The 25616-nt window shown below is 46.2% G+C and overlaps 3 protein-coding genes across 7 annotated transcripts in view; 2 read left to right on the top strand and 1 right to left on the bottom strand.

Moving 5' to 3' along the window:
• SLC12A6 (solute carrier family 12 member 6) overlaps nucleotides 1-6354 on the top strand; it is a 44110-nt gene extending 37756 nt beyond the window's left edge. For 3 of the 5 annotated variants that reach the window (XM_081835384.1, XM_081835382.1, XM_081835386.1), the window contains 12 exons: nucleotides 64-182; nucleotides 259-357; nucleotides 669-788; nucleotides 1308-1412; nucleotides 1619-1787; nucleotides 2360-2555; nucleotides 2643-2812; nucleotides 2909-3040; nucleotides 3634-3741; nucleotides 3823-4022; nucleotides 4573-4706; nucleotides 4839-6354. In XM_081835384.1, coding sequence (XP_081691510.1) covers nucleotides 64-182; nucleotides 259-357; nucleotides 669-788; nucleotides 1308-1412; nucleotides 1619-1787; nucleotides 2360-2555; nucleotides 2643-2812; nucleotides 2909-3040; nucleotides 3634-3741; nucleotides 3823-4022; nucleotides 4573-4706; nucleotides 4839-4930 — 1644 coding nt within the window. In that variant the 3' untranslated portion in view covers nucleotides 4931-6354. The remainder of the gene's footprint in view (nucleotides 1-63; nucleotides 183-258; nucleotides 358-668; nucleotides 789-1307; nucleotides 1413-1618; nucleotides 1788-2359; nucleotides 2556-2642; nucleotides 2813-2908; nucleotides 3041-3633; nucleotides 3742-3822; nucleotides 4023-4572; nucleotides 4707-4838) is intronic. The other 2 variants (XM_081835385.1, XM_081835383.1) reach the window with 1 other exon arrangement.
• Nucleotides 6355-7782: 1428 nt separating this feature from the next.
• On the bottom strand, nucleotides 7783-12048 carry EMC4 (ER membrane protein complex subunit 4). The gene is made up of 6 exons (XM_081835530.1): nucleotides 11888-12048; nucleotides 10366-10457; nucleotides 10120-10234; nucleotides 9793-9946; nucleotides 8411-8571; nucleotides 7783-8076 (listed from the first exon to the last, which is right to left on the bottom strand). Exons 2-6 carry the CDS (start codon nucleotides 10449-10451, stop codon nucleotides 8041-8043), a joined length of 552 nt encoding a protein of 183 aa, XP_081691656.1. The 5' UTR covers nucleotides 10452-10457; nucleotides 11888-12048; the 3' UTR covers nucleotides 7783-8040.
• Nucleotides 12049-12147: 99 nt separating this feature from the next.
• On the top strand, nucleotides 12148-16816 carry SDR39U1 (short chain dehydrogenase/reductase family 39U member 1). Its single transcript, XM_081835509.1, has 6 exons — nucleotides 12148-12375; nucleotides 13886-13992; nucleotides 14557-14639; nucleotides 14963-15084; nucleotides 15578-15721; nucleotides 16372-16816. Exons 1-6 carry the CDS (start codon nucleotides 12360-12362, stop codon nucleotides 16785-16787), a joined length of 888 nt encoding a protein of 295 aa, XP_081691635.1. The 5' UTR covers nucleotides 12148-12359; the 3' UTR covers nucleotides 16788-16816.
• Nucleotides 16817-25616: the final 8800 nt, after the last annotated feature.

The following is a 25616-nucleotide window of genomic DNA, read 5'->3' as shown; positions in this document are numbered from 1 at the left end:
ATTGACTTGCTGCTGAAAAAAACCTTGGTTGTCCCAAGTAATCTGTTTCCTTATTCATTCTAGGTATTTGGCCATGGCAAAGCCAATGGAGAACCCACGTGGGCCTTGCTTCTGACAGCAGGCATTGCAGAACTGGGGATCCTCATTGCCTCTTTGGATATGGTAGCACCCATCCTTTCCATGTAAGTGCCATATATATCATGGGTTGGAGTCTCTAGGAATCGTACACAGCTGACTCTACTTTCTGTTCTTCCCTAGGTTCTTCCTGATGTGTTATCTCTTTGTCAACCTAGCCTGCGCATTACAAACTCTGCTACGCAGCCCCAACTGGAGACCCCGCTTCCGGTACTATCACTGGTAAGCGGGCCACACTACCTAGTGAGTGGGAGGAGGGAAGGACATTGGCAGGTACTACAAACGGGGGGGGGGGTGCAAATTCAGACTCCCGAGTTCTGTGTCTTGCTGTACAAAAGGAATGGGGTTAGCTTAAAATGAGGGAATTGGGGCTGGACTCCTGGCCTGTGTATTTGGTGTATCTACGGACAAGTACAAAAGGTTCTCTTGAATGGAATCCAGCACCCTGAGACTCTGGGCTCACATTTTAAACAGCAAACGAAATAAACAATAGTCTGCATGCTTTCCTCCCTTCCCCCTTTCTCTTCTTGTAGGGCACTCTCCTTCATGGGCATGAGCATCTGTGTGGCACTCATGTTCATCTCCTCCTGGTATTATGCAATTGTTGCCATGGTGATAGCTGGAATGATCTACAAATACATTGAGTACCATGGGTGAGTGTCTGTAACCTTCCAGAGCTCTAGGATTCTAGCCCTCTTTATCCAGCCTCTTACTCCACAGCCGGGGAACAGCAGGGGGAATTCCTTGCAACCACACTCACTCACTCAGTCTCCAGTTGGGTGAGAGCGGAATCATTTCCTTTTTGGAACTTTTGCTGAGATCGTGAGGGTGAAGGTTCGGTTGTGGGTTTCTGAGGCTCAGGCTAAGGAAATAGACGATTGCAGCCAGAAGTTTTGGGGCCTTTTACCTTCAGTTGCAGGATTTTTGTTTTCTTTTTGTGAGAAATGCAGGTCAGAGGGCATGAAGGCTTGGAATCATGATCCCTTTCTTTGAATGTTGAGGTTGGAAGTCACCACACCTGACCTCTTTTGTGATGCAGCCTTGTCCTCCTGCCTCCTGCATGATTGCCTTGGCCGCATTTCCCCCTCTGCCAATGCTTCTGGAAAGGAGGGGCACTGAGTGACTTGGCTCTCCTTGAGCTCATTTGGCTGAACATTTTCTGCATCCCCCAGGGCCGAGAAGGAGTGGGGCGATGGCATCCGTGGCCTGTCCCTCAGCGCAGCCCGCTTCGCCCTGCTGCGTCTTGAGGAGGGGCCACCCCACACCAAGAACTGGAGGTAGGAAGAGACTTGATGCTTCTTCGTTTTGCCATGGGCTGTGTGTGCCACATGCAGAGACCTTGTGCATGCATATGTGTATTTGTGTGCATGTGCTGTGGAGTGCTCCAAACATGCACACAAATACACTCTTCTGTGTGGCAGCCTGAACCCACCTGCTACTTTGCTCCTTGTATGTGCATTTTGGACTTTATTTTCTTTCTTAGGCCACAACTGCTGGTGCTGCTAAAGCTGGACGAGGATCAGCACGTGAAGCATCCGCGCCTGCTCACCTTTGCCTCTCAGCTGAAAGCTGGAAAGGGCCTCACCATCGTGGGCTCCGTCATGGTGGGCAACTTCTTGGAGTGTTACAGTGATGCACTGGCTGCCGAGCAGGTGAAGCCCACTGCTACTCACTGGATTTCATAGGTCAAATAGGAGGTGTAGGCACTGGGGTTGATCTGGCAGTCAGGCCATCAGACTTAGAAGCCCTACTTCCTGATCCTAAATGAAGAGGACAGTTGTGGTCATTCAGGCATAATGAATTGGGATTATTCCTTTCCAATATTCAGCAGATGCAAGAAATCTAGGAAGCTGACTTATACAAGTCAGACCATTGTTGCCTCTAGCTCGGTATCATTCACACTGACTAGCAGTGACTCTCCAGAGTTTTAGACAGGGACCTCTCCCTGCTTTACATGGAAATACCTAGGATTAAACTCCATTGCCGTATTAGTTCCTGCTGCAGAAACCTCCAGTATATTGATTTTAGAGACCATTTCCTCAGTAATATCCCATCTCCATAATGCCTTTGACCCTGAAGGACAAACTTTTAAATATTTAACCAACTTAAGTGATTTGGAGTTCAGCAACACAGGATTTCACTGTGGCAAAGCATTCACCGGGTTGGGGCACAGAGAGCTCTCCATGCTAATGCCCTCTAGCAGCCTTAATGTTTCTTGTTTCAGACCATCAAGCACCTGATGGAGGCAGAGCGGGTGAAAGGCTTCTGCCAAATTGTGGTGGCTGCCAAAGTGCGAGAGGGCATCTCCCACCTCATTCAGTCCTGTGGCCTGGGTGGCATGAAGCACAACACGGTTGTCATGGGCTGGCCCAACGCCTGGCGCCAGAGTGAGGATGCCCGTGCTTGGAAAACTTTCATTGGTAAGGCCTGTCCCATAGGGAGGTGAGAGGGAGGGCTTCCTCAGTCAAGGGATCCATATTGCATTACTCTCTCTTTCTACCCTGCAGGCACTGTCCGAGTGACTACAGCTGCTCACCTCGCCTTGCTTGTGGCAAAGAACGTGTCCTTCTTCCCTAGCAATACAGATCCTTTCCCCGAGGGGAGCATTGACGTCTGGTGGATTGTTCATGATGGTGGGATGCTGATGTTACTCCCTTTCCTCCTCAAGCAACACAAGGTGCTGGCGGGGAGGGGGGTATCACTGGGGGAGATGAATCAGAGGGGATGGTAAACCTGTAGATGGGCCTGCTAACTCTCTTTTCCTACTTTAAAGGTGTGGCGTAAATGCAAAATCCGCATCTTCACTGTAGCCCAGCTGGAGGATAACAGCATCCAGATGAAGAAGGATTTAGCAACCTTCCTCTATCACCTCCGCATTGAGGCAGAGGTAGAAGTGGTGGAAATGGTGAGAGACAAAACAGGCAGAGGAAACCAGGAGGAGTTAGGGGCATTAGTTGGTTTTTGTTTCTCCTGTGGTCAGCAAGTTAGGCGTCACACAGTCAAGGGCAGGACTTGGAAGATTGATTGGTTAATAGAGAAATGAGGCAAAGGCTTGGACATATGTTGGATATAAGAAGCTTTTCCTGCCTACTAGAAACCATACCCTGATGCCCCGGTTTTTTCCAGTCTTCACCTGTAACTTCAGGCAAATTGTGATTTGTCTTCCTGTCATCTCACCCCTCCCCTCCCCTCCCCTCCATAGCCTCAGGTTGTAGCTACTCAGATCTTTGATTTACTTGTTCTCTGCCTTTCAAAGAAACTACTAGTTCTTGCTTTGTAAGCCACAATCTTCTGTTGCTCAGAGCATATCTACAACAGTGCAGATTCCTAGAGAAAGGCACACAGACTAATGCATGCATCCAGTTCTGCCATTTTGTTGCACTAGGAAGAAAAATCTGGGCATTTCTGTGTGCTCTGAGTGTGCCAGAGCTGGCCAGAGGACAGATCATCTTGGCCCCACTCTGTGTATGAGTTTACACTTTCTTGTCTCCCCAACAGCATGACAGCGACATTTCTGCCTACACCTATGAGCGCACGCTGATGATGGAGCAGCGCTGCCAGATGCTGCGGCAAATGCGTCTCTCAAAGACGGAGCGGGACCGAGAGGTGAACTGGGCTGGGAATAAGTGGGAAGGGAAGGGCTGAAATATTAGCACTTCCTAGTTGCTTCTTCACTGATCTTCCTAGGTGCTCCCCATACAGGCGCAGCTGGTGAAGGACAGAAACTCAATGCTGCGGCTGACCAGCATTGGCTCAGATGATGACGAAGAGACTGAGACTTACCAGGAAAAGGTGCACATGACGTGGACCAAGGACAAGTACATGGCATCCCGAGGGCACAAACCCAAGACCTTGGAGAACTTCCAGGATCTGCTCAACATGCGGCCGTAAGAATCTGCCAAGTGCCAGGACACTTCAGCCCATTTCTGTGCACTTAACTCTTTCCTGAAGTTCTGTCCTGCATTTTATGGCTTCCAGAATCCTTTTGGATAGTAACAAATGTTATTCTTTTTTTTTTTTTTTTTCAATCCTAGCATGCTTTGGGGTCACACTTCTGCTTCTCTGTGGCAAGACCACCCTTGACACTTTTCTTTAGGGTTAGGAGTCAAAAGAGAAAAATGTCCTTGATACTTCTTCACATTTCCAGCTGCTTCAATAACCATACCATCAAATGTTACATTATTTCCACTGCTTCTATTTTGGCAGCATAAGGTCATTCAGTTTGTTTCCCATCTCCAGTGTGGTTCAGACCCTGTTGGCATCTTAGATTGCTGCAGCTGCCATATTGTATCCATTCCCTCCTCCAATCCATATGTGTCTTAGTGCTTTCTCCAGTTTTCCAGAAGCCAGATCTCTGAGCCAAAACTTCCTGCAAGTGTACATCCATAGGCATGCCTGGTCTTAGTGACAATTTGTCTCTTCCTTCCTACGACCCAGGGACCAGTCCAACGTGAGACGTATGCACACAGCTGTGAAGCTCAATGAGGTCATAGTCAACAAGTCCCACGATGCCAAGCTGGTACTGCTCAACATGCCAGGCCCACCACGTAATCCTGATGGTGATGAGAACTGTATCCTTTTCTGCAGGATCCTGTCTTATGCTGGGATGCAAGAAGGATCGGAGGTGGCAGCAGGACTAGGGTATGTGTGTATAAGAGAGAGAGAAAGAAAGTGCTATTTCCTTGACTGCCTTCTAACTGCAGATATGGAATTCCTGGAGGTCCTGACAGAGGGGCTGGAGCGTGTGCTGCTTGTGCGGGGTGGTGGCAGCGAGGTCATCACTATCTACTCCTAGGGGAGCTAGGAGGGCTTCCTCCTGATAGACTCTGTTCTGTCAAATTGACATCTGCTTCCTGCCTGTCACCACCTGCAACTTGATCTCCCAAGGACAGCAGCTATCAGTGTCACACCTCCTATGCTTTCTTTTCCCTGTGGCAGTTTGGGGTTCTTCAGATAGGGCGATTTCCCCCTATTTGGAGACTAGAGTTGACATTTCCCCATGCCTTCCGTAAAGGTACATGCCGGAAACTGCATAAGCTTGTCACGAAAGGAGATTAGACTGGATTGGGCTGGGAGATGGCTGGATCTTCCCTTTAAAAAGCGTAGGACTAGTGAGGCAAGTATTACTTTGGAGGGATTAAACAGAGCAAAAACGTAGGTTGCTTCCACCTTAAGAGTTAACTACTGCTTCTGCCCTCTGGTGGGCATGACAAAAATGGAGCAACAGGGTCCTCCTACTGCAGAGACTGTTACATTTCATTGTTGAATCAAGAAGAAGAGAAATGATTGCTGCTTGGAGGACCTAGAGGGAGGAAGATGCAGCCTCCATTGTGCCACTTTCTTCTGGTCAGTGCCAATGTCTTTCTGCTTTATTTCCCTTGAAATCAAGGGGAGGGACAGCATTTAGGAAGATGGAACTGACTCTTACAGTACTTATCTCATACCCTAATCCCTTGAGGGATTCCAAAACTCAAATTAATTGTTGGCTGGGTGTGGGGGGGGAAGAGTTGACTCTTAAGCCAGGCTGCAGGTGGCATATTGATGGAGGGACATACATAACTGTTCTATTTTCTTTTCACTATGGTCCTCACACTCCTATCTGGGCAAGGAAGCTAGACCAATTTGCCAGGTCCTTCTCTGTAGCATCTGGTTGCTGTTACAGGTTGAGAGAAAAAGGAGACAGCAGCCTCTCCTTTCTAAACCATAGAAAGAGAAGCAGAGCAGCAATATCTCCTGACCTTTGTAACATGCCCTCCCTGCTCCCAAGTGGGTGACCTTCTCTTCCCTCAAGCTTGGGCCAGAGAAGGCTATTGTGACCCTATCTGTGTCTATACTGAGGACCCACAACTTGCTGTTTTTTGTGAGTGTTGGGAAATATGTCCTTCCTACCCCTACAGAAGCAAACACTGGAAAAGGTGCTGTGCTGTTTTGTCCAACCCAATTTCAATGACGGATGTCTAATTCTCCTCCTCCTCCTCCCACCACTTTGCTCAAGCAGGGACCACTCCTCTTGGGGGTAGCCTTAAAGCAGATTCAGCTCCAGCCTCTCCTCCACTTTTATTTTAAAAGGGAAGTTCATGTTAAGTACCTCACCTCTTATTTTGGGGGAGGTCTTTTAATTTATTGGGGGGGGATGACCTTGTTTACATACAGCATCAAGTTTTGGGGTGTGATTTTTTGCTTCCTGAATTATGTAAAGAATAAACTTTTTATATATAATTCTTTTTTTGAAGTTGTGATGATTCATTATGTCGCATTCATTCAGTCTATACCCGCTATTTTTGTGAATCTGTTAACTGATTAGCTTCTGGTATATATACCTATACTTGGGTTCATTCCAGTCTGGCTATGACACTGAAACTTCCTTGGCTGCCCTGGTTGATGATATTTGCCAGAATAAAGGCGATGCATGCGAATGGCAGTGGCGGTCAGAGCAAATGTCGGCATCCCCCCCGCCCCCCCAAAATAGCTCAACAACTCTGGGCAATCTCCCATTTCCTTAATTTGGGGTCCCAAAAAATAGGGATTGTCTTATACACGGAAAAATACGGTAGTTATGGGAAGGTACTGTTTAGCACCATGGGAGGTGTCATGTGGTGTCTCACAAGGTTCCATCTTCACCTGCATGCTGTTTAACATCTATATGATGTTGGTCATTATCAGGAGAGCTGGAATGAAGTATCATCAACATGCAGATGAAACCTAGCTCTCTTTTACTACAAATAGTTATATATTTATTTATATTCCATCTTTTTCTCTGACGGGACTCAAGGTAGCATACAGCTCTCTCTCCCACCAGGATGAGGCAGCAGCTGAGGTATTAGACTGGTGCTTGGAGCGGGTAACAGATTGGATGTTGAGCAGTAAGTCAAAGCTTAATCCTGAAGACAGGTGTTGTGTCCAGAGTTCTCATGTCATAGGAGGTGGGGAGACTGCCTGTTCTAGACAAAGGAGATGCAGGGCCATGCCTCTGGCAACACAGAGACCCTCCCAATATTGCTGTCAAGTTAGGGACTCTTTCTGCACAGGCCTCTACATGCATAGCTTTCTCCAGAAGCTGGAACTATGCACAATTGGCAGGCAGAGGTGGGGTGCTCAAAGGCATGGTTTTTCTACATACTTTACCTTTTCATCTGACTAATATTTGAAGGAGCCCCCTGTGTGCGAAACAATAGTGCCTTATTGTGAACATTTTCAAGGCACTTGAGCATTACCTCTCACCCCAAGTGCCTCATGCCCTTTTCCAGGCTATTTTGGAATCTTAAGAGCCAGGAACACTGCATTTACTTGAATGTAATATGCCATCAAATGTAATGTGCACCCTAATTTCCACGACATAATTTGGCAAAAAAAGGTGCACACTACATTCATGTAAATACAGTATGTGGAACAGAGAAAGTAGCCTTCCTTATACCTTATACCAACTCATCTAGCTCTGTACTAGCTACTGTCCTTGGCTCTCCAGCACTAGAGTTCACCTGGCACCTGTTCTTTTTCTAAATGGAAAGAGTTAAGGACCTGAATGTGTGCCATCACAAAGTATGATCAATACATGTACACATTATGTAACATGAAAATGAATGCTTAATTTATCAGCATGTAGAGCGTCCTGTACCCATTTTCAAGAAAGCTGTGTAAACATTAAAACACATGTGCATAACACTTTTATTCTGCTTTCACCACAACGGGGAAGGTGAAAAGAGCATGTCAGGATAAGCCTTCTGCTCCTCCCTCGGCAGAGAACATCAGTCTTTCACATTCTGTCTGCATCTTCATCTGCTATTCCACATAGCACCACCACATAATTAGGACCCAGCAGTCTTATTAGGAGCGATGGCAGATGAATATTCTACGGTAGCAATCCAGACATCTAAAGCAGCAGTTGGTTTCTGGAACTGGGTTGGGTCATAACACTAGACCCCCACCCGTGAATTCCATGCGCTGGCCATAAAAAAAGGAAGTGTTGTCAATAAACCTGAGCAAGCATTATCATAGCTTCACGGTCCTTAAAAGAAGGCCCCCAAGCACTGGGACAAAGACTATGTTAAACATCCTACCATCACTGCTTTAGTTTTAAGCACTGAGATTTTGTAGCAATAAGAATCCAGAAGGGACTGAAGTGCTATTCCATGGACATTGGTACAAAACATCCCCATCCCCCAGCCTTTTAGAGTACACCATGAACAGTTAGAACATGTCATCTGAGTGGGGAGGGAGAAGATCACCTCCATTCATAAACACGTATTCCTCAAAATGTCAGACCCTCCATACTCACCTCGGGTGGCTCAATAAAAGCTAGCCAATCAGAGGCGTGAGTTGGCAGCAGCCCCATTGATTGGCATTTGTAAACCGCCAAGGCCAACCCTAAAAGGTTGCCAATTAGGTATACCAGGCCCTGCAGGAACTTCTGGCTTGAACTCTCAAGTAATTTGAAGGCTGTGGGGACAGCAGAAAATAAGTCAGAGGCAGACCACAAACATGCAGCACAGGCCCAGCTTGCTGTCCTGTTTTCACTTCTGAATATTTAGTCAAACAAGGTACAGTGGTACCTCGGGTTAAGTACTTAATTCATTCCAGAGGTCCGTTCTTAACCTGAAACTCCTCTTAACCTGAAGCACCACTTTAGCTAATGGGGCCTCCCGCTGTTGCTGCGCCGCCGGAGCCCGATTTCTGTTCTCACCCTGAAGCAAAGTACTTAACCTGAAGCACTATTTCTGGGTTAGCGGAGTGTGTAACCTGAAGCGTATGTAACCCGAGGTACCACTGTACTAACTACAACAGAGTTAACATCTGTTAGCATGTTAGAAAACTATCCACACAGAGACAGAAAAGATACCTAGCCATGAATTTCTACCCTAGAGGGTTTAACCGTTCAGTCGCACAACAATGGATGAACCCAGTTAAGCATTTCCTACTGTTGAGGAAAGTTACTGAGCAGAAGGTTCATCGAGCATTAGGTATTTATACTGAAGAATCCACTTCTGAGCACCCACACTTCAGATGAAACGCTGTATATGAATTCTCCAGGCCTATGTATAGCATTTTAAAACAGACTACACAGTGCATAGCATTCTCCACTTCTATTGGCGCTAGATGATTGCTTAACTTCAATAATAGATTTGCAAGAACCCCTGAGATCTGCACCTTTTACCTGGTATGTCCAAACCACCACTACAAATATACATTTGTACATTTTTGTATTACTTTCTCCTAATTACTTGTTATCCTCTAGAGGATCGCAGGGCCATATACTGTATATAAATTCCCACCGCATTTATTCTTGCAGCAACCCTGTGCATCTCTAGCGGATAAATTCAAGCACACATACCTCATTCACACAACTGTTCCTGGATGCCCATTTGGGGATTGTATAAAAAAACGGGAATAACCATTGCTTGCACCAAACCACCATACCTTGCCCCTTACATCTAGCTATGCACGTGCAAGAACCCTCTCTCACTGTAGGAATCCTTCAATTCCTCATGTACATTGATGCAATCCAAACTGGGAGCAGTTCTACCATCCCTTCTCTTGGTCTGTACAGGACTATTCTGCATTTTCCTCAAATTCCCAGAATGCACAGTCTTTTCAACTGGGATCACAGACAACTCCCATGAGACAAGAAATGAAGAAAGCTTGGGATAAAAACACACTTACTGGCAGAGATGGACATGAGTGCTTGGATGGGCCTCCAGGCCATCATACAGACCATCATAGTGGGGAAGATGGAGATTGTGTTGCCTGCCATGTACATGATAAATAAGTTCATAGGGATTTGCTTCAGGGGGCCCAGAGCGATATCCCAGCAGCGCTGAAAAGGTGGAAGAGAAAAGGAAGTAGAATCAAAGAGCAAACTTTATGCACATTCGCCTTGCCTTCTTCAAAACTCACATGAAGTGGGTATCTGGTTCCAGTGTTTTGCTCAGCACAGAATTCCAAGAGATCTAGTGGACAGCCCCCCCCCCATTTCTTGCACTGCACTACCTTTTCTACTAGGATGCGATCCGTTTCCTGGACACTTGTGTCTGGCACCTGCTTGTCTGAGTAGCCGATGGGATAGAGGGTGTCTCCCTGGCCACCACTCCGATCACTCCGGCCTCTGGCAAGAGAAAGGGATGGGTCACATCTGAGCTAAATTCATATACCTGCCAGAGACAAAGCTACCCCTGGAATCAAGCTAACTGCTTACACCAGGAGACTAAATATAGAGACCTCTAGTTCAGTACATACCTGCTCCCACTGCCTGGACCACTCAACTCAATGGCCCATTTGAAACGCCGTCCACGGTTGGTAACTAGCCCCCCAGGGGTGCTCATCGCTGCCTAAGGGAGAAAAGAAGGTGTAGACAGACACTGAAAGTGAACTTCAACCAGAGGTTGAAGACCTAAGCAGCTTGACCCTTCCACATACTTCCAGTGAGTCCCAGGAAATCACAAGGTTCTCCAACGCACCCTGCCTCCTTCCCATCTCCAGCTCTGATAAACCAATCATTTCTCAAGTTAAGGGCTAACACTGAAGTGGAACCCAAGAGGACCCTGTGTTTGTATGTCATGTCCGCTGAAGATTCCTGGAGTGGTTTAGGATGAATTGCAAGGTCTTAGCCTCAATTCCTTATCTCCAAAACAATGCAGGATGAAATGTCAACAGCAGCCTAAGCCACTCTTCTCTGTCCCAATCCCACACACCTTGCACACCCAGATAAAACTATCCATTTCACTTGTGTAATAGTATTTCTGATCATCTAACAAATCCACCTTCAAACTTCCCTGCTTCTCGTTCACCTATTTCTCTGTATCCTCAAACCAACTTGCCCCTCACAATCCACATAGGAATCTTACCAAATAGCCCTTTAAACGGACAAATGTCCCCAATCTCCCACCTACTGACCTGATAAAACATTCAGTCTGCTCTCCCAAACTACAGTCTCTGAGCTGTCATGGGGCCTTCCCTGACACCTTCGAACCACCCCCATTCTCAGCTTCCCTAACAGTTATGAAAGTCTGATCCTATTCCTTTCTCAGGGTTGTCAGTACCATTAGGCAGAAGTAGCTTATTGTGAGTGTCGTGACATGCAGGCTCTGCTTACAGATTTATTATGATGATGATGAATTATTATTTTTTTACTGATTGCAGCAAAACATCTTAGGCCAGCCTGGCCCTCCTTTCAATCCAACTCATGCATCCCATGACTGCATTCTTTTCTCCTTCTCTTCCCTTGACCCACAGACCCCATCGAAGCCTTGGGGAGAGGACACTTTCCGCCATCAAGCTTTCCTAAGCCACTGCTGCTAAGTATTCCAAATAACATTCTTGCAGGGTTGATCACGTATCAGCTTTTGCTCACTGTCAAGCCTACTTGGAGGCCTGGTGTCAGGCCTAAAGGCAGGGTGCTCCAAGCACGAAGAAGAGCTCATTTTCAGCATATAATAGACATTACATGCAGCACTTTGAGGTTTGGACTGAGGTGAGAGAGAATCAAAGTAATAATGCGCGTTGTCTCATCTCCCCAGAATAATAATAATAATAATAATAATAATAATAATAATAATAATAATTTTCAGGGGGAGAAAAAGATAAAGGAACGATATAATATCTGGACTCGTTGCTGTTGTCACTAAGAGGGGAACTGCAGCTTCAGGCGAAGGAGCCAGTGGGGAGGGACAAAGATACCACCCCCTCCAAATCAGAATCGTCCTTCCCTGCAACAAAACCTGCTGGGCCCGCGAAACAGCCCCTGAATAGGATCGCCTACCTTTGACGCCCTCGCTGCCTCTTCGGAAACGCTCTCGCCCCGCTGCCTCTATGGCCCCGGCCGCTTCCTGTTCCTGTTTCCGGTGACGTCACCAAGAGTGGAAACCATGGCAACCCCTCTCCCCAGTCATCTCGCCCTTTAGGAGAGAAAACGATTCTCCAATAGTAAAAATAATTTCCTTTGCATACGTGTTTATAATACGCTTCGCCCCCCCACCCAGATATGTCGCTAGACACACAAGCCCTTCTTCACTCTTCCGGGTCGACATTAACCCGCTTCCCTCGCGTTCCGCGGATGCCACCATAGAGGTTCCGAAGAGCAGAGCGGCACAATTTGGTTACCTTTCGGAAGCGAGCCTTTGCCGGAAGTCCGGGCTTCTCGTTGGTCTAGCCGCTTGCCTCCCCTGCATCTCTATGGTCTTGATTGATCCGTGGGCTTGTTGAGCGTCTTTCCCCGCCCTGCTTCTTCAGCTATGAGAGTCTTAGTGGGTGAGTTAGGAAGGGGCCTGGGTGGGGGTGGTCCAGAAGACCTTGTTACTGTTGCTGTTATATGATGATGATGATTATGCAAAAGTGGTTTGACTAGCTTTTGTTGCAAAGGAAACCAGGAGTTGGGTTGCAGTTTGGAGGTTGTGATTTGCAGCCAGCTTTGAGTTTCAGGCAAGCAGAGTCCAGGGGGATGATCACCATCAAACGGGACCCAGTGGAGTGCGTGTCCTTCCTCCAGGCGAGCAGACCCCTGAGCAGAATCTGTGGGTTTCATGTCCATTATCTCAGGAGGTTGCTTCCACCCTCCACCCAGCTTCTGAAGGAATGAAAGGAACACGATTCCCTTTCTTCTTAACTTATTATTTATGTATTAAATGTGTTAGTCACCCAAAGAGATTTACAAGGAAACAAGCAGACAACACTCCCACATACACCACCCCCGTACAATAGATACATTGAAACCAAGAGGGAAAAGAAATGCATCTCACCCACTTCAAAAAGGTCACAATTAGTTAAAGTCCAAAGCTTGGTTATAGAAGAAGGGGTTTTTGTTTGTTTTTTTGTTCTAGTCAGCCTGAAACAGGCAAATTGCATGGGGTATGTGCAGACATGTTGGACTAGATGACCCTTGGGTCCCTTCCAACTCTATGATTCTGCAGTAAAATATCTCCATTGCCCACCCGGCTATCGGTGTGCCTCAGGTTCTCAGTGATATTAAGCATCACTCAAACAGCTAATGCATTCATCTGTAATCTTATGCATACTTATAAAGTTGGGTGAGGTCTTATACAGCATACCCTTTATGCTAGGCATCCCCACGCTATTTCACAAGCTGTAAGTCACCCAGAGGGGCTGGGGGAAACCCAGCCAGATGGTTGGGGTATAAATAACAAAATTATCATCATCATCATCATCAAAAGTTAATTTTTAGGGTGGGAGGTACTCTGTACATGCATAGGACTCGGCTACAGGATTTGTTTGTTTGTTTTAACTCCTAAGCACATCTACATATCATTTTCAACAGTAATTAAACATACTTTTACATCTTATTCAAATCTTTGGCTTCCATCAATCCTGTCTGAAAATTTTCCGATCTAATCTCTCAGTATGTGTTTCTTATCTTCCCTATTACATTTCAAACTCATAACCAATATATCTATCTTTTTCTACTTTGTAACACTTCGTATATTTCTCCTTACAAAACTTCTTGTAGTCCTACTAGCGTAATTTGTTGATTACAGTTACTCTTCAAATAATTCATATACTTCTTCCAATCTTCTGTAAATCTCTGGTCCCGCAGGTTTCGAATGCTTCCTTGTCATTTTGTCCAATTCTCCATAGTCCATTAATTTCTGTAAAGCCTCTTGATTATTTGGGAGGGGGTAATTTTTTGTGTCACTCACCACTTTCCCTCTCATTGCCTGGTGAGCTGTCCCATTATCTCTCTGTATATAGCCATTACTTACAAAAATAAAATCTGCAATTACATTTTTTTTCATATTGAAATTAGGTGGTGGGACTGGATTTGTCGGCAGAGCCTTAACCCAATTGCTGAGGAGCCGAGGGCATGATGTCACCTTGATTTCCCGCCATCCTGGAAAAGGGCGGACTACCTGGGTATGTGATGAGGGCTTATTTTAAGCATGTGCAGAATTTCCACAATTCCCTGGCTCTGCTGCTGTGCTTTTAACCTGGGGGTGGCTAACCCTTTTCAGCCCCGAGGGCCACACCACCACCTTCCAGCTCCTCCAGGGGCCAAATGCCGGCACAGTGGACGTGACCAAAAAGGCACAAATTACACTGCCAAATTACAAGTGGCCTCCAGAACATGCTTCAGAGAGGCGGTAGGAGGGGAGCCACAATTAGCTATTTGTTGTTCTTTTAACTTAAGTGTGGGTACCTCAGGCCAGAAGCCACAATGTGGCCCTCTGAGGTTTTCTGTTAGGCCCTTGGGTTTCTCCCGAGGCCACATCCTATCCCAGACAGACATATGCTAGGTAGCTGTAAAGTACTGGGGCCAGTAGAACAAAACAGAAAAGACAGTTTCACCCCTACCCCTGGATGCAGAGTTGCATATCGGTAGAGAGAACCAATCAGGAGTGGGATGGGCAAATTTGAGTGGCAGGGGAGGCGCTTGTAGCTAGAGAGACTAATGCTACACATTCCTCCTCCTCCTCCTAGGATGAAGTTTCCCGCTTGGGGCTCCCTCCTTGTGAAGGTGTGGTCAACCTAGCTGGAGAAAATGTCCTTAACCCCCTCCGTAGGTAGGTCCCTGGACGAGATCACTCAGGGTGATTAATACGACTTTGCAGCTGACCCTGTTACCTGTATTCCTAGCTGTGGTATCAAAGCTGAGCCGAGGGGAAGGAACAATCGGTTGACAGGACAGGCCCAAGGGACAGTTGCCGGAGGTCTAGTGGACAGAATCAATTCCACCTGATCGGTGGAGGGTGGAAGGGATTGCTCCCACTCAGGGTGGTCCAGACTGTGGGCTGCACATGGAACAAAAACTTAGCGAGCTGCTCTGAGACTTGTGTAAAAGCCATTATGTACAGTGATACAAGGATAGTTTCTTCCAATGCTGCAGGTGGAATGAGTCCTTCCGCCAGGAAGTGGTTGCCAGTCGGATAGAGACCACAAATACTTTGGCGAAAGCCATTGCAGGAGCTGAGCGCCCACCTTCTGCCTGGATCCTTGTCACCGGCGTAGGTATTTACTTCCATGCTAGCTAAAACTGTAGCTTCGCTATCCACTTGGTGGTTGCTGGTAGCAAAATAACTGTGGGGGCAGAGAGGGTGAAGAAGAACTCCTCACAGGACCTGGGGACAAGGAGGGGTGGTGTGCTGTTGGCAGTGTGTTCACATACACAGGGAAGCTGGGAGGTCCCACAAGGGCAGGACATCCAGAGCTGGCTAAAGGCAGAGTGGGCTTACCAAGGATTTAAAGTGATTTTTAGAAGGGCTTAAGTGAAGGATGTGTCAGAGAGATAGAAGCCTAAGAGAAAGACATGAAACTGGGGAAGAAACAAAAGGAAACAAAAGGGCCCTTCAGGATTGTCACTTCCGAAGTTAAAAGCAGTTGGGGAATTTAGGAAGCCTTAATACAGGTTTCTTGTGATATAATTATTCAGGGTTGGCTGGTTAGGTAAAATACGGGCATAAGTCAAGTCACACTATTGGTAAAAGGTGTGTCCCAACCTCAGGGTACTACAGACCCAGCCCCACCACTGAATACACAGAAGAGAGTCCTGGCGGAGACTTTGATTTCTTTTCTCGCCTGGTGACCCGTTGGGAGGCAGCAGCGAAAATCCCCGGTGACGCCACACGCCAGGTGGTAGTGAGATCTGGTAAGTTGGGGGGGGGGGGTAAGGGCCAACAATGGAGAAAAGGGCATCTTTGGAGACATGAGGTCAGCTTGGATGTGGCATGTGAAAGCCCAGAGATATGAGAGGCCGAGGGTGAGATCAAAGCTCTCATAGCCTCAGTGTCTGTGTGTCTGACTCTTGAGGCTGATATTCCTTCATACAATGTGGGTGAGAGTAGCAGGTGCTTACAGGCTCCTGTGCCCCAATTCAACTGTCAGAACTGTGGTCTGAAGGCATGATTTGCAGCGATCCCACTGAAGCCACAGGCTTGAGACCACATGGGAACTCCACCAAAACCACCATTCCCCTTTCCCAGATTCTATTAAGGATGTGCCACGAATGATTGTACACTCGAGGCAGATGGGAAGGGTAAGCATCCTGTTCCTCTTGCTGAATCAGCCATCTGGCTCCGATAGGGCCAGCACGCTTTTCCTCTTTGCTCACTGTGAATGTGATTTAACTTCCAGACCTGTGTAAAGCCAAGCCCAGGAGATGCTTCTGTATAAGCTTGTGGAATCTATAACCCTGTGCAACTCACCTGGGTGACTTCCCTATAAGCGTTTGCTTTTTGCCAGTAAGCTTGCACTCCCTGAGCAATAATTTTTATTTGTTCTCCGTCTCTTTGCCTCCAGGTGTGGTGCTGGGCAGAGAGGGTGGGGCTGTTGCCCAGATGTTGTGGCCCTTTCGCCTCGGCCTGGGAGGCCCCATCGCTTCTGGCCGCCAGCCTTTTCCCTGGATCCATGTGGCCGATTTGGTAGGCATCCTGGCCCATGCACTGGAGCAGGAGGGTGTCCGAGGGATCCTGAATGGCGTCGCACCATCCGCCGTTACCACCACCAATGGGGACTTCGCTCGGGCTATGGGGTCAGCCCTCCAGCGGCCTGCCTTCTTGCCTCTGCCAAGCTTTGCTGTGTCAGCCATCTTTGGCCCTGAGCGGAGTGTCATGCTGCTTGAAGGACAGCGCGTGGTACCCAAACAGACTCTGGAGAGCAACTACCGCTTTGCGTTCCCTGATCTTCCCTCTGCCCTCCAGAATATTTTAACCTGACCCATGAAAAAGTGTGCCTAGTAGTAGTAATTCCTTGGTAGATAAAATCTGCTGGTTTCCTCCCACCCCGCTGCTTTATTAAGTTTCGGTTCTCTTAGTTTTTGCTGACAACGCACACAGGAAAAAAGCTTGTGGGCACCTTAAATATGGATTGTTGCAGACGCTTTTGTTAAGCTGTTAAGGTTCCCCCAGATCTGTGCATGTGTGTGTGCACATTGTAATAAGCCGTTCAAAGGCTTTTAGGTGCCTGTTTCCTTTGGCAAGAGGGGGTTCAAATGACAAAAGGCACAGCCACGTACTCAGGGTGTGTGTGCGAAAATGCACAAACATATATTTTTTTTCTTTTGTAAGATTAAAAGCTGCTGATAGTTGAAATAGCATTGTGGAAAGAGGATTTGTTGGCACTGTTGTTTGTTCTTGGGTGGAAAGTCTGTCACACTTTCTGCCTAATGTTGAGTCAGACAGTTGGTCCATCTAGCTCTGGACTGTTTACATTGACTGGAAACAGCCCTCCAGGATTTCAGAAAGGGAGTGTTTCCTAACCTTACCTGGAGCGGCCAGGTATTGAACTTGGGAACTTTTGCAAACAAAGCAGAAGTTAAACCACTCGGCTGTGACCTAACTGATGATCCTGCCTGGGACCCAATCCACAGTCATGTCTTGGTCTGCCATCTTGATTCAGAATGATGCCTGGCATTCAAACAGGGATTATGACTGGTGCCCCCACCCCAGTAACTGCTTTGTTGACTGGAGCTTGTACCGAGCAATGGGAGCTCATCCTGTCGCTGGGATTCGAACCGCCAACCTTTTGATCGGCAAGCCCAAGGCTCAGTGGTTTAGACCACAGCACCACCCACGTCCCTACTTTATAGCATTATGCATGGTGTAATAATATCAGAACTTGGGGACATCCAATGAGGCTGAATATACCCCCACCTTGAGCTTCTTGGAGGAAAGGAGAGACATAAATGCAATGAAATAAAATAGAAACCACGTGTTCCTAGCTAAATTAAGCCCTGGTCAACCTGCCCTTTAAGAGAGAAAGCACTGTTTTGGGTTACCTTGAGAATAAATGCTGAGAAGGTGCCTCTGGATACGGACTCTATGGCAAGATTTGAAGACAACCTTCATGAACTCTCTCCTACATAACTTCACAGGCGATTCTTGTGTGATGGAAGACACGGCCATCACAAGGCTTAAGGGAGAGCAACCTGGCTGTGGCAGCCTTCTTCGTGGTTCAGAAAGAGTGGTGCTGTAATCAGAGTGTTTGCAGGAAAGCGAGCAGCTAATCCACAAATATAGAGCTGCACTTTCTCCCCCGCTATAATATATACAGGACATCCACTCATTTCATTAGGTAGGCACCATGGTCACCACACATTTATTACATCAGCTTTGCCTTGTAATACCTTTCAATAAACACACAAGAAAGTCTCATAAAGTTCAAGGAAAAAAGCAGAAAACCCAGTGGATCAATTCATTCTCTAGTCAGTTCATGCGTAAGGTCCACACATGTATAAGTGTCTATTCCACCGGAATATTAGCCTTGTTTTGCCATCCTAGGCTTCATCAGATCTATCCTGAAATATTACATATGAGCCTGTACTACTGATGAAGCCTAGGATGGCAAAACAAGGCTAATATTCTGGAAATCCTTCTCTTAGACTCTGTGAAAGGATTCTGTGGAACTGTAACAACCCTTCATGTGGATTATTGGACTCTATGAACAGTCACTTCCGTTGAAATCTACAATTTGATACTATGAAGTATACCTTATTTATTTAAAAGTACAGCGGGTTACGTCTTGTGTGTTTATTGAGTATGTTTCATGTAAGCATAGGTTTGTTGTTGTTTTGTAACACCTTTCCCCATTTTTATTTTCCTTAAACAGACATTGAAGTGTATTTATCTGACCCTTAAGACGATGGAGCCAGAGCAGATTTATGACTTTACAGAGTGCCATCAGAGGTGTTAGTGCATATTTGTTGCCAATTATTTTACTTTTATTTTTGCATTGTATGTGGTGTGTGTCTCACGTCGCAAAATGCAATCCCTCCTGTGTGAGAGAGCAAGTGAGCATTTGGGTGTTGTTGCGAGAGGCTATATAATTGGCAAAATTGTACAGTGGTACCTCGGGTTACAGATGCTTCAGGTTACAGACGTTCAGTTTACAGACTCAGCTAACACAGAAATAGTACCTCGGGTTAAGAACTTTGCTTCAGGATGAGAACAGAAATCGTGCGGCGGTAGCACAGTGGCAGGGGAGGCCCCATTAGCTAAAGTGGTATCTCAGGGTAAGAACAGTTTCAGGTTAAGAACGGTCCCCCAGAATGGATTAAGTTCTTAACCCGAGGTACCACTGTAAGTATTATTTATTTACTGTGAGTATTATTTACATATTTTTAGTTTACAGTGGTGCCTCGCAAGACGAAATTAAATCGTTCCGCAAGTTTTTTCGTCTTGCGAGTTTTTCGTCTTGCGAAGCACGATTTCCCATAGGAATGCATTGAAAATCAATCAATGCGTTCCTATGGAAACCGCCTTCAGACCAGGTCCGGGGACAGTCTGTCCCCCGACCTCTTCTGAAGGCTGGGGGGGGGGGGACACAAGGGCTTTTCTTCCCACCCCCAGCATTTTAAAAAACCCCGGGACAGCAGAGGACTTCTCCGCTGTCCCGGGGTTTTTTAAAATGCTGGCGGGCGGCAGCACTGCCGCTCGCCAGCATTTTAAGATCGCCCCGGACAGCGGACTTCTCCGCTGTCCCGGGGCGATTTTAAAGCCCCCGGGAAGGCAGGCGGGGGGGAGCAAAGACTTTTGCCCCCCGCCAGCCTTCAGAAGAGGTCCAGGACCTCTTCTGAAGGCCGGCGGGGGGCGAAAGTCTTTGCTCCCCCCCCCCGCCTTCAAAAGCCGTCCGGGAAAGCAGAGAAAGGCGCTTCCCTGCTATCCCGGACCGCTTTTAAAATGCTGGCGGTGGGGAGCAAAGCCTTTCGGCCCCCGCCGGCCTTCCTGGACCTCTTCTGAAGGCCGGAGGGCGGGAAAGGCTTTGCTCCCCACCGCCAGCATTTAAAAGAGGTTCCCGGAGATTTCCCTATGGGCTTTCTTCTTGCAAAGCAAGCCCATAGGGAAATTCGTCTTGCGAAGTGCTTCAAAAAATAGAAAACCCTTTCGTCTTGCGGGTTTTTCGTCTTGTGAGGCATTCGTCTTGCGGGGCACCACTGTATTTAGTGTGTGTTATTAGTGTGTGTGTGTGTGTGTGTGTGTGTGTGTGTATCTTCCTTAACTTGTCCCCAACTTAATCTTGTGTTATTTTCCCCCATAATAACTGAAAACCAAACCTGATTATACCACACCTCTTACAAATTATTTCAGAAGGCTTTCCATTCTGATCATTCATGCTAGTATTAATTGGTATTGGAGCTTTTTTATTTATTTAAATGAAATCAGTATTTTCTTCATGTGATCCATTCCACCTGTCTCCCCAACAGTACTAGAGAGGCCACACAGGCCCTCCAAATGTCCTTATTTTCCAGGAACAGTCCCAGATTTATAGAAGTCATCCCAGTTTCTGATTTGATCCCAGAATGTCCCTCTTTTCCTTAGGATATCATCGGAGAAATGTTGGAGGGTATGGAGTTATGAGACCCCTGAGCTAAGGAGATCAGCAACTATGCAACCTTTCGAAGCTATCTGAAGGCAGCTCCGTATAGAGAATTAAAAAGAAAAATGTTTTTGGGTGTGTTTATATATACTCCCTACAATCCCTACAACATTGATGTCTCACATCAAATATAATTGATCTGTAGGAAGGATTTCATGATCTGAAAACAGAGACGATGTATCATGTATGTGCTTTGGTAACCCAAAAATCTTTAATCAAAACAACAACACAGGGAGTGAAGAATATAGTCCCACACTTTAGAACTGAATCACATTTTCATCTTTAATGCCGGGCATTGATCAAAAACTTTCCAATAGCATGACTATCTCCCAAATAAAAAGGTAACGGTACCCCTGACCATTAGGTCCAGTTGTGACCGACTCTGGGGTTGCAGCGCTCATTTCGTTCTATGGGCCGAGGGAGCCGGCGTTTGTCCGGAGACAGCTTCTGGGTCATGTGGCCAGCATGACTAAGCTGCTTCTGGTGAACCAGAGCAGCGCACGGAAACGCCGTTTACCTTCCCGCCGGAGCAGTTCCTATTTATCTACTTGCACTTTGACGTGCTTTCAAACTGCTAGCTTGGCAGGAGCAGGGACCAAGCAATGGGAGCTCACCCCGTCGCGGGGATTCGAACCGCTGACCTTCTGATCAGCAAGTCCTAGGCTCTGTGGTTTAACCCACAGCGCCACCTGCGTCCCTTATCTCCCAAATACCCACCCAATATTTCTTGCTTGTCTTTGCAATAAAATATTCTCACTAGATGCAGGAAGTCCCAGGTTCAAGTCCCAGCAATTCCAGACATGGCTGGGAGAAGCTTTTGGCTGGAATCTTCAACAGCCGCTGTCTCCTTGGGCAAGCAATACTGGCCTAGATTGACCAATGGCCAGACTCAGTAGAAGCCAGTTTCTTATGGAGGCATTGTACAACACATAACACCTCTTCACCAGAAAACCTCCCTTCTGCACCACCTGTGCAAACAACTAACAAAATTACGGGCCCATTTATAGGACACATTTCCTTTCCTCCGTTCACAAATCTGTTATGACTAAGATGTCCACCAGGCTCATGAAACGGCTTTTGCATCTTCTATTGCGGTTTTATGAAAAGCCTTCTGCATTACTCCCTCCACAAACCCTTTTCATTACTCGTAACACTGACGCTTCCCCCTTTGCGTCCACTCGCTCATGATAAACACGTTGAACGCCATGAGGACGGCCCATCTTGGATGGGGAGGTTTGAGGGAACGAAAAAACTGGCGGTGAGATGTCTTTGTCATAAACAGAGGCATCCTTTGCTATAAGCAAATAATAAAACTTCCTCTTTTTCATGTCAGCAAATGGCTGAACTGCCTACTTGGCTCACAGGAAGAAGAGACTGGAAGCACCCTCAATTCTAGACCCACTGGAATGGGGAAGAAGAGGCAAAGGAAACATCCTTCTGTGTTATGCCTGTCCCACGAGTGGTTAACTTTTGACCCTCCGGGTATTACTGGACTACAAATCCCATCCTCCCTGATCACTGGCTATGCTGGCTGGGGTTGCCAGGAACAGGAGTCCAAACGATATCTGGAGGGCCACAGATTACCCACCCCTAGGCTGCCGTTCCATATTTCCTACATTGCTCCCGTTTCCTTGTCTTTTTTAAAAAAAAGATTTTTATTTATAATTTTCATTTATAACAAATAAACATTTCAAACGGAATAAAGCAATCCTTACATATAATACATTGACTCCCCTCCCCGTCTTTCTGCGGTTTCTGAAATTTACTCTGGTCAAGTATTAGCTGCAAGATCGTAGATGAGGCAGCAAACTATTCTCTCGTCACTTTTAAATTTTGGGTCTATCAACAGCAGGGAGGAAAGTATGGCTCGTGGACAAGCCTCCCTGTGTTAATAGTAGCACGATTCAGGGCCCATCCAGACATTATTTTTATTGTGCATTCTTGATGATTTGTGCTCATGATGGTAGCAGGGTGAGTACTGTTTGTGCCTGCAGATGTTTTGGGCCAGACATGCTGCTTCATTTCCTTTTTTAAAAAATAAATAGATATTTATTTGGTTTATCAGATTAAAATGTTACGGTCACATATCCAACATACAACATAAAAACAAAATTCCAAGGAATCTCGTGGACTTCCCTCCTCCCCTTTGTGGGTCCTATTGTTAATCATTTCCTCCTGCATCTTTTATAATAATCCAAATCTTTTACCTCTCCAGTGTATCTAAAATTCCCCATTAAACTACAAGTGATATTCCAACCCTACTAACAATTTTAACTGTTTACAGTGGTCTTTAAGATGTTATAATTTTTCCCCATTCCTTATTAAAATTTTGGTCTGCCTGATTTCTGATTCTTCTAGTCATTGTAGACATTTTGGCATAATCCATAAACTTGAAATATACATAAAAATAAAAATAAATGTCCAGTAGCACCTTAGAGACCAACTAAGTTTGTTCTTGCTATAAGCTTTCATGTGCATGCACACTTCTTCAGATACGATGGACTTCCATTTCATGCGGCTCAGTGTGGTGCCTTCCATGGTTCTAGATTCAGGTAGGCAGCTGTGTTGGTTTGACGCAGTGGAAATATATATAAAAAATAAAAAATTTGTCCGGTAGCACCTTAGAGACCATCTAAGTTTGTTCTTGGTATAAGCTTTCGTGTGCATGCACACTTCTTCAGATACCAACGAAAGCTTATACTTCTTCAGATATGCACACGAAAGCTTATACCAAGAACAAACTTAGTTGGTCTTCAAATGTCTTCTGAATGTCAGGTTCCATAGTTGTTTATCCCTTTGACATTTGATGGGAGGGTGGGCGCCACTACTGAGAAGGCCCTCTGCCTGGTTCCCTGTAGCTTTGCTTCTCGCAATGAGGGAACCACCAGAAGGCCCTTGGCGCTGGACCTCAGCGTCTGGGCAGAACGATGGGGGTGGAGATGCTCCTTCAGGTATACTGGGCCGAGGTGGGCGGCTTCTTCCAACAACACCAACACGCTCACTTCACGCACAATGGAGGAGTTGTCATTTGCGATGTGAGACACACACCACACACAATAAAAAACCCATTTATCGGCAGCAAATATACATTAACGCCACCACCTAGGTTTGCACCCTGTAAATTTACAAATCTGTTGCGATTCCATCATCGTAAGGGCTGAACAAATACACTTTAATGATCATGGTAAAACAAGCATGGGGGAAAAATCCCCCAGCACTTAGGATATTACAAGGAAAAGCTGATGTAATACATGGTGACCTTCGAAGTGTGGTGACCATGGTGCGTATCTAATGGAGTGAGTGGATGTCCTGTATATATAATAGCTGGGGAGAAAGTGCAACTCCATATTGTGGGTTAGATGCACACTTGCCACACTCTTATTTGAGCACTGCTGTCTATTTGAACTATGAAGAAGGTCACTGCAGTTGGGTTGCTCTCCCTATGCCTTGCGATGGTCGTCTCTTCCATAGCGCAAGACTCACCTGTGATACTGTGTGGGAGAGAATTCGTGAGAGCTGTCATCACTGCTTGTGGTGGAGTCCATATCCAGAAGCGCCTCCTGGCCATCTACTCTCGAGATCTCTCAGGTAACCCCAAAACCATGCTTCCTCTCTTAAAGAGCAGGTTGAACAGGGAATCAGGCAGAGGGCCTTTCTGGTAGTGGCATCCACCCTGTGGAACGCCCTCCCATCAGATGTCAAGGAGATGAGTAACTATAGAACCTTTAGAAGACATCTGAAGGCAGCAGCCCTGTGAGTTTTATTATGTTTTTATATACGTTGGAAGCCACCCAGAGTGGCTGGGGAAACCTAGTCAGATGGGCAGGGTACAAGTAATAAAATTATTATTATTAATGCTTAACAATTTAGCTAGGACAATGTGATTTCTATTTTGTTTATTTAATTACATTTCTATATTCTCCAAGGAGCTCAGGTTCCAGTGTAATGAGAAAGGGAGAAAACAATTTATCCTCTTTTTCTACAACATGCAGAATTTTCTGCACCTCCATCATGTCTCCTCTTACTTGCCTTTTCTCTAAATTTAAAAGCTGCAAATGTTGTAACCTTTCCTCATAAGGGAACTCTTTTTGGTCACCCTTTTCTAAGCCCTTTCCAGTGCTAGAATACCCTCTTTGAGTTGAGGCGACCAGAACCGTTTGCCCTTGACTTAAGAAGAGTTCTGCTGGGTCAAGTCCAACACTCTGTTTGAAGTTCTTACGAAATGACCTTGTGCTTTTCCTTGTGTTTTAATGAATCAGATCAAGGAAACCACCTCCAGAACGAAGATGTGATTTTTGACCAAGCCAGGGGAGCCGTAGGGAAAAGAGGGCTTCATTCCGTGGAAAGAAGACAGAAAAATCCCTCTACCCTCTCCATAACATGCTGCATTGATGGCTGTACTTTGGATGATCTCCGTTTGCTGTGCTGACATCTCATGTCTCTGTACCCAGTGAAATGAAAAATTAAATAGCATTGTTTTCTTGAACAAACTGCTAAACCATGTGTAGACTCCAAAATTTGTTGTTGGGACCCTGAATAAAGCTTTAATCCAGGGGTAGCCAATGAGCTGCCCTCCAACTATCGTTGGACTACAACTCCCATCAGTCCCTGTTGACATGGCCAATGGTCAGCAACGGTGGGAGTTGTAGTTCAGCATCCTCCTCTCATTCCCCCTCTCTACCTAAATCAGTTTCATTCAATGAAAGCTTTAGCTGATTAACCCATGTAGGACAAATTTAACCAGTGAAATGATAAAATTAAGGGCTTCCTTGTGTTTTGTGTGTGGCTATTTTCATCCTCGTGTGATTGAAATAGGTGAGGAAACTAATACAGAATATTAAACAAAGCTTGGCCTCCTGATTTTTGCTTTCGATAGCATTTGCTTGTTAAGTCTCTGTGTTCAACGTGGGTTGAAGTTGGCTTAATGCTTCTGAAACTGTTAAACCATGATCTCCTAGTTAAGGAGAAAATGGTAAACCATAGTTTACGGAAGGCTTCCTGGTTTATCACTTCCTGCTGCAAAGGGCAGAGAGGTCAATTTATATTTCAGTCTTTTAAGACCTGGATGTAACTCATGCTCAGCTTCATGTGCATATGCACCTCTGCTCCCTGAATGTTGAAAGTTACAACATGACTCAGGATGTAGGACCAGCCAGCAGTCTGGGATCCAT

The sequence above is a fragment of the Podarcis erhardii genome (assembly GCF_964252035.2).
Source record: "Podarcis erhardii genome assembly, chromosome: 13".
NCBI lineage: Eukaryota > Metazoa > Chordata > Lepidosauria > Squamata > Lacertidae > Podarcis > Podarcis erhardii.
The sequence above is the reverse complement of the archived record's forward strand: the minus strand, read 5'-3'. Positions and strand labels throughout refer to the sequence as shown.

Coding starts and splice junctions, on each gene's coding strand:
- EMC4 (XM_081835530.1), bottom strand. CDS start 10,451: ATGAGCACCCCTGGGGGGCTAGTTACCAACCGTGGACGGCGTTTCAAA. Junction 10,235..10,365: donor GGTCCAGGCAGTGGGAGCAG/GTATGTACTGAA, acceptor TTCTCTTGCCAG/AGGCCGGAGTGATCGGAGTG. Junction 9,947..10,119: donor ATCGCATCCTAGTAGAAAAG/GTAGTGCAGTGC, acceptor CCACCTTTTCAG/CGCTGCTGGGATATCGCTCT.
- SDR39U1 (XM_081835509.1), top strand. Junction 14,640..14,962: donor GTCCTTAACCCCCTCCGTAG/GTAGGTCCCTGG, acceptor CCAATGCTGCAG/GTGGAATGAGTCCTTCCGCC. Junction 15,722..16,371: donor CCAGGTGGTAGTGAGATCTG/GTAAGTTGGGGG, acceptor CTTTGCCTCCAG/GTGTGGTGCTGGGCAGAGAG.